General features: G+C 42.9%; 1 protein-coding gene across 1 annotated transcript in view; it reads left to right on the top strand.

The window, feature by feature from the left end:
• Positions 1-12135, top strand: part of LOC139914294 (copine-8) — a 98423-nt gene that overhangs the window by 70463 nt on the left and 15825 nt on the right. Inside the window, exon 14 of the mRNA XM_071902573.2 lies at positions 11877-11923. Within this exon, the coding sequence (XP_071758674.1) occupies positions 11877-11923 (47 nt within the window). The remainder of the gene's footprint in view (positions 1-11876; positions 11924-12135) is intronic.

The raw sequence follows: 12135 nt of genomic DNA, 5'->3' as shown, positions 1-12135 counted from the left end.
GTGAACGCTCGCCCACACACTCTGCCTTTTATTAGATTCACAGAGGGGGAGAATGTTGAGAGAGAGAGAGAGAGAGAGGGAGAGTGTGTGTGTGTGTGTGTGTGTTCATAAAACTTGGGAAAAAATTCTCCATTTTAATCCCAGCATTCCTCTGTTCACACTGCCCTTGTAGCTCTGTTTATCTGACACTACGGACCATCAACTGGCTTTTAAAGAGGAATACCACTCAATTTAAATGAACTACATGAGCTATCCCTCAGTCTGGTCTGGGGAATTTCACATATTTGTGAACCTGAACAACTCTCACCTAAAGCAATAAACCATACATATGGTTTCTCCATGGCTTTTATATTGACATACTAAGTTGTCAGTGGAGTGGGTTTTGCAGTAAAGGGGAGATCCAGGGCTGTTGTAGTTGAGTCTGATCTTGAGACTTTTTTGACATCATCTTGTTTTGACTCTGACTTGTCTGGTCTTGGCCACTATTGGATGTTGACTCAACTTTTTCCTGCCTATCTAAAAATATAATGAATGTGTAATTTTATTGATGTTTGGTTCATTTTCCCAGTGCCACAAACAATTTAAGGGATTTCACAATTTGAAATCTGTGTATGCAATGATCCTCAAACTTCCATGCAATAATTAGCTGGACGCTGAAAGGTAAAGTACAGAACTCCTGCAGATAGATCTAAACCTCTGGTCATCCTTAAGAAACTTTGCATAATGAGACACAGATTTGGACTTGGACTGGACTTAGATGGTCTTGGCCGCAGCCTTGTTATGATCATGAAAACATGTCAGGTTTTAAGAGCTGAAGCTTTTGGTGGTTATTCTAAAGCCCCTAACATGAGGAAAAAGACATATTATGAAGAAAATATGTGATATTTTAGATGTACCTGCAGGGTAGCCAAATGTAAACAGTGAATGCCACTAATTTATCCAGCATCAGTGGTCTTATCAGTGAGTTGTCTGAACCAGGAGTAATACAGCTCTTCTTTTTTTAACAACATCTCGGGGATTACATTTTCCTTCAGAGTTCAGAAGAAAGACGTGTAAGTGGCCGAAGAGTTTAATATGCAGGGAAAAGCCTGATATATCTCATGAATTATTAACAGCTCAGTACGATAAGGTAATATATATGCGTGCTGTACATGTGCAGCATGCGGTCCTGCATTGCCCAAAGCATGAATCTGTACACTAACCTTGTAGTGTTCAGATTAAGCCATCTTTTCACACACTTGAGACACACACACATACACACACACGCACACACACATACACACACTCTGACATTCACATTACAGTGGCGTGAACAGACCAGCTGAGCTCCAAGCTATTGATGCGAAGAGCCTCCTACTTACTACTGTACCTCTGATCTGACCTCTGAACTCTGACCCCATTGTGTGCTTCTTAACGGATGATCTCCCTCAAGCTCTTCCTGTTCACACACACACACACACACACACACACATACACAGAGAGAGAGAGACAGAGAGAAAGGTGAAGATATACTTTCACTTGAGTAAATTTGCACACTATGTGACTGTATAAAGTGAATGTGACCAGGTTCAATTCAAAGTCACTGTTAAATATTTTATGTCATTATTCAAATCTAGAATGTTACTTCAAGACATACAAATAAAATTGGTGAACTTTGGTGTACTTGAGTGAAAATTAAAGCATATTATGTTGATCTTTTTGTTTGGAGGCCTTTTGACTGACAGCAAACCTGAAGCACTGTTTATGAAAGAGCAAAATATAAGTCTAGTTAGAGTAAAATCTGAACTGGGAGCAGTAGGCTGTAGTGTGTGTGGGTCATACTTTCACCACACCAAGCTTATACTTGACCCTTAGCCGCATGGGGAGTTGGATTACCAGCCTTCACCTCTTTCAGTTTGAAAAATAAAGTGGAAAGGCTTGAATCTCAGGTTCTCAGGTGGTATTTTGTGACCTGATCATTTATGAGCCAGTAGAGGTTCACTTTCTGACTACAAACACCAATCAATACGCTATTGATTCACAAGCGCAGTATGAATGCACGCTGTGTATGCCAGAATGAGGTATCAGATGGAGTTTCATGTTTGCGGAGGTGGAAATGTAGCAGAAATGACCTCAGGGAGATTATAGACATATGGCTGGAAGGCTTGCGTGTGTATGTATGCTGGTGCGTGTTACGGTTATGTGCTATCTGGATAAGCAAACTCTTGACGGAAGTTTGACAATCCGTTTGCATGATGTCCAAGGTTGTGAACTTGACTGCGTGTGTGTGTGTGTGTCTCTTAAATGTATGTTTGCTATATACACACACGTGTCAGAGCATGTGTTTGCCTGCTCTGTCTATAACCGCTAATGGAGAAGTCCCATCTTCGGCTCTCCCTACGAACAAGACCACGCTCTCGGCGGCGCTGTCAGTCAAAATGCACTCTGAAATGCTCAGGAAGAGGTTTTTCGGCGGTGCAGGGGGAGTGCGAGCTGGGTGCTGTTACACGCTTGTGTGGCTAAATGAAGTGCCAAGTGCTGTCTCACTGTTTGAAACCTAAATGGACTGTAATGGACCAGTTGCACTTACTCCAATTGCATAATGGGCAGACTGTGAGCTTGTGCACGGAGACTCAGACACACACACAAACGCATAAACACACGCACACACACACGCATATGCTTGCACATGCACATGACCCACACACCCTCCCCCTCACTTTCTTTCACGCATTTTCCTCAAATCCCTTGTGTGTCTGCATCTTGTTGGACCGTCTACACAGGTACTCTGTCAGTTCGCTACAGTTGTCTCATCTCATTTCCCTCTCCCATCTCCTCTCCTCTCCTCTCCTCTCCTCTCCTCTTCCTCCTCTCCTCTCCTCTCCTCCTCTGACTGACAGATCTTCATGCAGTTTCAACCCAATCAGCTAATTGTTCATTTGGACCTAATTAGGAACATGATCCGCCGGCTGTATTAGCATAAATGACTGATTTGAGAAGGCTCCATCTCAATCCGCGGCACCACAGCTCTCGTTCTTTTCATTCCCTCTGATAAAGCATTAGCACCACCCGTGGTTTTCAACAAAGAGGCCTTTTTGCATGGGCATGAGGGAAAAATGAAGACTTTGTTGGCTATATCTTTCATTTTGAGCTTGTGCCTTTTGAAGGCGCTCCTGTCACTCATAATGACAGATATTGTTTTCCCTTGTTTTGGCGTGTGAATCGAGTATTGAAACAAGAATAGGAGCGGTAGGGAACTCTGCTTGTATTGAAATCCTTCTGAGAGGTTATCATTAGATAGAGGAGCAGAGACTCAGAATGCAGACAAAGACTAGGTTTGTGCAAAATCCAAACTTTGAATGGAGCTCGGGATCTTTATTTTATGGATTATGCATAGCAAATGAAGCAGCACAATACAGCTGCCAAAACCAACATCTAATTTGACTTAATGCAGAGATCTGCTGTATTGTGATTTGCTTCTTTTCTTCACACCTCCAGCCAGGCCCCAAATACGGGACATGTGTGTGATTCATGGGTGTTTAATATTTGAAAAAGGGCCACATCATTGCATCAAAACTCAATTTCCAGGAGACACTCTCTTCTCTCCTCTCCTCTTCTCTTCTCTTCTCTTCTCTTCTCTTCTCTTCTCTTCTCTTCTCTTCTCTTCTCTTTAGCTAGTAATGCCACCCAAATAGCCATCACTCCCTTTACTTCTCCACTCTTCTTGTCACTCCTCTGTTCTTTCCTTATGCCATTCTCCTCAACTTCCTTCTTTCTTTCCCTCCACTCCTCACTCCTCATCTTGTCTTTTATTGCCCAAATGATGGCTTGTGCCTTAATTTCTTCTCTCCTTTAACATCCCCCTCATCTCCCATCTTCTTCTGTCTGTTCCTCTTCTCTTCTTTTCTCTTCTCTTCTCTTCTCTTCTCTTCTCTTCTCTTCTCTTCTCTTCTCTTCTCTTCTCTTCTCTTCTCTTCTCTTCTCTTCTCTTCTCTTCTCTCCTCTCCTCTCCTCTCCCAAGTCGGGCATTGAAGTAGGAGAAATCAGGATCCTGTGTTGACCTATCTGCCCTAGCCAACATACAATTGAATAGTAGCCTACATTAATGCCCTTTGATAAATCACCTTATGCATCTCATTTCCTCCACATTCTCATGCAGGTACTGGTAGAGCTGGTAACAGCAGCTCTGTAGATTATTTTTAGCAGCCAGACTTCTATCAGATGCTTCGTCGCCTTCATGTTTCTTTTCATTTCTGGCCAAAAAGCACATGAAATTGATTGTCCAACTTCATAACTCAGAGAAAAGAAAAGTCTTTTGAGATGTTGGAAGCAGAAGTTTTTTGTATTTGTTAGCAATGTCCCTGCAAGTCAATGGGGCTGAAAACCCTATGTTTTGAAAAATCCTATTTCAGTTGTCATACATAGTAAATTATGTTGTGAAACTGCTAGAAAATTGTGTGGGGAATCTCCTCTCCTCTCCTCTCCTCCCATCCCCTCTCCTCTCCTCTCCTCTCCTCCCATCCCCTCTCCTCTCCTCTCCTCTCCTCTCCTCTCCTCACCTCTCCTCACCTCTCCTCTCTTCTCCTCTCCTCTCCTCTCCTCTCCTCTCCTCTCCTCTCCTCTCCTCTCCTCACCTCTCCTCTCTTCTCCTCTCCTCTCCTCTCCTCTCCTCTCTTTTCCTTTCCTCTCCTCTCCTCTCCTCCCCTCCCCTCTCCTCTCCTCCTCCTCTCCTCTTGTGGCCAGATGGACATCATCCAACCAGCAACATCTGTCTGCAAATCATCAGGAGAGGTCACAACCTCTGATGGCGTTTTTAGGCCAATCAGTGCTCTCATGCATGCAAGACAAGTTTCCCCCGGCACTTAAAAATCTGCCAAAGAGGAAAGCAGACTTCTTGATAACATTTTAAAGTGATATTTCTCTTAAATAGAACATTCTCACTTTTTTTAGACGAACACTTCCATAGAAGCACAGCAACAGTCACACTTCAGATTGGCTTCCATGACTAGTATTCAGGCTTTTTTCCCCAGCTGTCAATATTGATAACTGCAAAAAAGGCAAAATGACTTGACAAGTAGGATCCTGGTTTGACTTTGGCTATGTTAAAAGTATGATTTGCTTGGATTAGGTTTTCAAAATTAAAGTAGTGGATGACTACTTGGCCCCAGAGCTGCCAGGATTTATGGTTGACTGTTCATGAACTCCTAAAGAGGGATGTGCACTAAAAATGAAAATGTTTTACTTATGAGTCACGGCTCCCTCATTTCCAAAATGACTGCGTATTTTGACAGTGTGAAATGTAATGTAAGGTGAATAATGGATGATAAATACACAAGAAAGCGTATTCCTTGCTCACCCCAAGAAGGATTCATTTCAGGACAGTATTAGTTTGAACACCTAACTCTGAGATGAAAGCAATTTTTAGCTTGTTTTTTGTCAAGCAAAAGCAACACATCTCTCGTACTTAGAACTGAAAAAACAGGGGAAAAAAACTTAATGAAAAGGCAGACGACAATTGTGTTGCAACTTGCAATTCACCAAATTTCAATGTTCCTATTCATGTGTAATATGAGATATTGCTGTCTGGAAACAGTGAGAAAACAAGATGCATCCCCTGCAGTGTTTTCTTACAATTACAGTCTATCGTGATTATTTTGGTTTTGGTTCCACATCTGTCTCTGTTTTGGTTGTAGTTTTGGTTCTAGTGCAGATTGCTGTTGTTATATGAATGCATTTTCATAGATAAAACGCTAATTCAAAACACTGACCCAATGCTTACTGTGTTTTGGGGTAAAAATTGGGCTGAATGGCTTATTTTTCCCTTCACATTTCCCAACGTTTTCTCTAGCAGTGGGGACTATATTGTCTGTCTATGGCGGCACATCGCTGGAGACGTGGAAGAGATGATCTTGTTTGAGGTCTTGTGATGAGACACTTTGCAGGTTTAGGAGAGACACGAGCACCCGGCCCGCTCAATCTGCAGGAACGCTTATCTGAATGCAGAGCGCAACCTCTTCATCAGCCCCCCCTGCCGCGCGGTGTTTTGTCATATTGGTTCCTAGCTGAGCCACTGTGGGTTTTAACAGCAGGAGGAGATCACTGACAGAGACCCAGCTGGTTAAGAGGCATTCCCCCTTCACCCCCAAACACACTGACTGTCATTACACACACACACACACTCACACACACACAGGCACACACACCACAATCTCTACTTAACACAGTCCTTATACTGTACAGACATAAACACAATGTAGTATTACTGTACAGGGAGGCTCTCATCCCTCGCTCCACCCATCTCTCATCCTATCTCTTCTTTCTTTCTTTCTTTCTTTCTTTTTTTCACTCGGGGGATTCTCTCTTCTTCTGTGGTTATCAGCAGTGTCCGCAGCTGCCAGAGATTGTTTTCTCTCCGGGACCCAGAGGCAATCGGCCAGATAAACGGAGCAGTGTGGGGAAAAGGTGTTGTGTCACGGTCGCACATATACGCGCACATACACACACACACACACACACACACATACATACATCACTGAGAGAGAAACAGCAGAAAACAGATTATGCGTATCTGGATATAGGGAAAGTGCACACACCACCTTGTGCCCTTAAGCAAGGCACTTAACCGTCCATTACTTAAGTGGAGCTGCTCAGTAGAAGCCTGTGCTTGGTGTGAATGTGTGTTTCTGTATGAATGTGAAGCAGAGTGGTGCTGGAAAACTGTGCATGCTCAGCAAAACCCTTTTCTGTCTAGATAAAGGTTAAAAAAAAACAAAAAAAAACAGATGAAATGCCAGGTAAAAGGCGATAAGAGAAAATCAGTGGAAATTGATTGTGCTGCGGTTGCATCCCTGCTCCATGCTGGAATTTTAGTGTCAGCTAATTAGGAGTTAAGTGAAAAACATGGCACATTTTACTGTGACTGACACCTTGCCTTTTCTACATTTTCAAAGTACTGTTTGATTTTCTCTGTTATTTTTCGATCAGGAAGTAAGGGAAAAAATGCCTGCAATGCTGTTGTAGCTATTAACTAATACTTTGTATTTATTTAATCAGCTTGTTCATCAAAGTGTCTTAGGTTATTGCAAACTGACAAAGAAAGCATGCTTATTTATTAAACATTTTCAAAAGCAATGTGTCCTCAAACATTTGATGGGCTGTGTGTGCATATCAAATTAACCTTTAACAGACCATGTTTTTTGGAAAATAGTTTTCCTCACAGCATCATGTTTGTCTGTCTCCAGTCTCCTTACATTAAAACATAACTCAGACAGATGAAAATAGATTCTGTGTGTGTGTGTGTGTGTGTGTGTGTGTGTGTGTGTAGGAGGCAACAACCATTTCGATTAAAAAATTCCTGCCAAAGCGCAAGGTGGAGCTTCGGTTGCCATGGGGTGGATGGCAGCCATTGAAGATTGGCAAAAAAAAACCATAACACGATAAAGCTGGTATAACTGCCCTTAAAAAGTTTACTTAAAGAAGGGTTGTAGAAGCTTCCCCCGTACCTTCAGGACCCTTAAAGATAAGGTTTGGTTTTCAAGGCAGGCTAAGCTGTGAAGCCAGTTGCGTCAGCTGTCATATCTCTCCTCCCTCTGCTGAGCCCAGACATGATGTTGTTTCGGTTAAGACCCCTGCCTCTGGAAATCCCTTATCATACCTGCCAGAACATTTTGCTGTCATTCCTGTTTTATGCCGTTCTGCTGCGCTGCCTTGCTGCGATATCCCATGTTGCTCTTTAGATAATTTTGTGTGTGTGTGTGTGTGTGTGTGTGGAACAGGGACATACCTATACCTAGCAAAATTTAAAGGACAATACCTGTGTTTTTTTTAGATTTGTGCTAGTGGTCTAGGTTGCCCCTGTTTGTCTGCACACAGTCAGCATAGTTGGAGATATCAGTGCTCATTTTCCTCCATTCAGAAGAAGAAGAAGCCATTTGCTGCCATTCAGTTTTGTCCAGTATGAAAAACAACTTCCACAGAGCGAGATAATCCATCACAGTGAACATGAAGCCCTAATTTGGTTTTGTTAAAGTTTCTCCGCTTTATTGTTATTTCATTGTGTCTGTTACATTACGCTCTGCTTGCTGTCAATCACCTGACACCCACCGGGAGAAATGGAAAGTCTCCGCCAGGAAATACTCCCTCAGAAACATGTCGCCTTACAAACTTTATTGTCACATCCGTGTCTTCTTATTTAGGGCGTCTTTGTTAGCCGGGACAGCCGTTCATTTCAAGCTAGGTTTGACACGTGAAGTTTGTATTTTTAAAACAGTGGAAAACAAGTAAATGTTAAAATATCTAATTATACACACCATGTATTGCAAAATGATTGGGGAAGTGTAAACTACACATAGACAGTAGAAAATGGGCTATAATCGTAAATGACAGCGGTATTCTCCTTTATTCTCTCTTGTCAGGCTCTCTCAGTATTTTCCTGTCTGTAGAAAGTAACTCAGACTGAAGAGAGACCTTGAAATACAATATTTTTTCTTCAAAGGAGGCCAGTAGGCTTGAGCTCAGTGTGGCTGATATCCAGCAGCACACATCACCATGCAGAGGAAACCCCCAGAGCCAATAACCTGATGCCTCACTCTAACCTCACACAGCAAACTCCTCTCTGATTAATGCAGAGAGGTGATAGTTGACCTTTTGGAAGAGGGTCTCTGTTCCGGTCTGGATACTGATATGCTCTTCCTCTCTCCTCTTCCTAGAAACGGGTATATTTAGAGTCAAAACGATGATGTCAAATGTGAGGGATGATATTCACTTTTGGAAGCAAGAAACTGGACTCTGAATTTGAGACCAGTTGCTTTCTACAGTATACACTGTAGTGCCATGTAGCCTTCTGTTAAAGGTGCATTCAGTATGATTTAGCTCAGTAATGGAGAATGGTGCTGCAACTCATTTCATTCTGAAGCCAAAAAAGCAAATGACAAAGCAGTATTGTTTTGCATTGTGATATACAGTATATTACCTCTTCAGTAGAAGTTTCTGTTGGATCTCTGCTCTAATTCAATGATTCCCAACCTTTTTCATATCAAGAACCCCAAATTTAGTACACATTTGGGCCATGGACCCCCGTTTGATAAGATTTTGTCTCTCGAACCCAAATCTGAAAATACTTTTATTGTCAGATATGATTTTGTCCAGAAATCCATGACTATCTGTATTTTAGTTAGAGAGATAAGAGTGAATATATGATCAAAATAGTCATTCTTCTGCATTCTCTAATTGTGTTAACTTCTTGTAAATGATATAATGATGAAGTTTAATAATTCATCAATTTGCTGGGGACCCCCTGGAACTCACTAAAGGACCCCTGGTGGTCCCTGGACCCCACATTGAGAACCACTGCTCTTATTAAGTACCTTACTACTGAAAATGTGACTTTTACATTTCTGTCAGTTAAAGACTGAGACCTGTCGATGTTGCAATTCCTTGGGCACCGATAAAGGCCGATAAAAGTCAGGAATTAATTAAATTCCCCATTAAATAATATGATATCACTGTGATTGGTGTCACTGGTGTGATTTTGTTGTTTTGATGTTCTCACTCATCTATTCTCTGTCCGTCTTTTGTCATTTTTGTCATTTGCCCCCCAATTCACCTTTTTTCTGGCTGCCCCCTCACACTCAGGGAGTTGGAATCTCTCTCCCAAACTTTCTGTGTGTGTGTGTGTGTGTGTGTGCATGTGTGTGTGTAACAGAGAGAGAGTGGGAGAGAAAGAGGGCATGCATAATTTAGGCTGCTAGGCTGAAGCTTGTCTGTGCCAGCATGGGGAACTGGACCAGAATTTGCTCAGATGATCTCCTCTGCTCTGCTCTTGTCCTTGCAGTCGTCCCCTAGCAAAAGCCCCGTTACTGGAATTTTCTTTCTGTGTTCGTTTTGTTGGGGAATTTAGAGCATTGAATCATCCTATTATACACCGTGTAAGTCAGTTTTTGTAGCGGCTGGTGCTGCACTGTTCAAAACATTACGGGAGAAAAGCCTCAACAAAGGTGAAAAATCTGGAAAAATAACCAGCACTCTCGAAAAAATTCGAAAAAGTCTTTTGTTATTAGTTTCCATGAACGTCTTCTGGCCTTTACTGCCTTGATGCTTTTCATAACAGCAGCTGAATAGACAGTTAATTGATTTCTGTGAAAGTACAGGTGTTTTTTTTATTAGTATTTCTTTGCATATATATCTCAGACACACACACAGAGTTCAGATACATATGCATGTCACCACAGAGGGAGGGGAGGGGCTCACTGTAATCTCACAGGATCAGACCTGTAACCTTCTGGTCACGGGACGGTCTCTCTAACCGCTCTGCCACAGAAGACAGTAATGAATTACTTCTCTCCGCTGACTTCTCTCTTTCCAAGTGTTCTGAAATGTTGAATTGGCTTCACTCTATTAATTATAGAGGCAGAAAGCGTGAGGAGATTCAATGCATCTCCCACTCAGTTCAGTTCAGTTCTCTTCTCTTCTCTTCTCTCTTCTTCTCTTCTCTTCTCTTCTCTGTTCTTCTCTTTTCTGTTCTTTTCTTCTCTTCTCTTCTCTTATCTCCCCTTCTCTTCTCTTCTCTTCTCTTATCTCCCCTTCTCTTCTCTTCTCTTCTCTTCTCTTCTCTTTTCTTGTTTTCTCTTCTCTTCTCTTCTCTTTTCTTGTTTTCTCTTCTCTTCTCTCCTCATCTCCTCATATCTCCCCTTCTCTTCTCTTCTCTTATCTCCCCTTCCCTTCTCTTCTCTCCTCTTATCTCCCCTTCTCTTCTCTTCTCTCCCCTTCTCTTCTCTCCTCTTATCTCCCCTTCTCTTCTCTTCTCTTATCTCCCCTTCTCTCCTCTTATCTCCCCTTCTCTTCTCCTCTCTTCTCTTCTCTTCAGCTAGTAATGCCACCCAAATAGCCATCACTCCCTTTACTTCTCCACTCTTCTTGTCACTCCTCTGTTCTTTCCTTATGCCATTCTCCTCAACTTCCATCTTTCTTCCCTCCACTCCTCACTCCTCATCTTGTCTTTTATTGCCCAAATGATGGCTTGTACCTTAATTTCTTCTCTCCTTTAACATCCCCCTCATCTTCCATCTTCTTCTGTCTGTTCCTCTTGTCTTCTCTTCTCTTCTCCTCTTCTCTCCACCTCTCTCCTTCCCTCTCCTCTCCTCTCCTCTTTCTAGCTGTGACCCCGCTAATGTCTGTATCCCAACATGAGGAGGCAGCTCCACACCGCTGGCATCTGGTTTGGCTCTTTTCTGAAACCCCAGGCTCTGTGTCTGAGTGCAGAAAGGACACTAAATGTCTCTTACGCTGTTTCCTCCCTCCATCCCTCCCTCTCTCCCTCTCTCTCCGTCCCCTTTTGGCATCTTGGGTGCCTGGTATCTGGGTAGAGCCTGCACTTCACATGGCCTGGCAAGGTGACAGAGCCAGGGAGGTGCCAGCTGCTTTAACAGTATCTGAACAAGAGGGACGTGTGTGGGGTGGACAGGGGGGTTATGTGTGTGTGTGTGTGTGGTGGGGCGGGGATCGGTGTGAAAAAGCTGCGACAGGCCGACAGCGCGCTTAACCACATCCTGTTCCTCCAGGTTAACAAGTTAGGAAATACTTTGATGGGGAGAGACATGCCGCTGTCCCATGCTGGGTGCTGGAGTGTGTGTCTCGTTTCATCTCTCTCTCTCTCTCACGCTTAATCTTGTCTTTCTCGATTTCTCACTCTTTTGTCTCTGTTTCTTTGAGTCTCTCTCCTCATTTCTCTCAGAGCTAAAGGGCAAGAGGAAGTCTGTTTGATCACCTAAACTTGATCATGTCTGCAGTTAATTCTGCTGATTGGTTTTTATTGGATTAGTGTGTGTGTGCGTGTGCGTGTGTGTTCGAGGGCATATGCTTGTTGATTAATGAATCAATTCTCTTCTTTTGTCTTCTAGGACCCAGATTAACTTCACAGTGGCCATTGATTTCACAGCTTCAAATGGTGAGCCTCCTTGCACACACACACACACACACACACACATTGGGTATTTGAATGTGCACACACACTTAAAGACCCACATGCAGACCCGCAAAGAGCACCGAATGCTCAGCGAGCGTTTATTCAAATATATGCAGATGGAGAATCAAGTGTTTCCTAATAGCCCTCTCCATCACACCTGGCAGCTGAAGCGTAATGCAGTAACATGCCATGAT

Source organism: Centroberyx gerrardi, chromosome 24, assembly GCF_048128805.1.
Source record: "Centroberyx gerrardi isolate f3 chromosome 24, fCenGer3.hap1.cur.20231027, whole genome shotgun sequence".
NCBI classification, from domain to species: domain Eukaryota; kingdom Metazoa; phylum Chordata; class Actinopteri; order Beryciformes; family Berycidae; genus Centroberyx; species Centroberyx gerrardi.
This window is presented reverse-complemented; position numbering and strand designations above follow the sequence as displayed.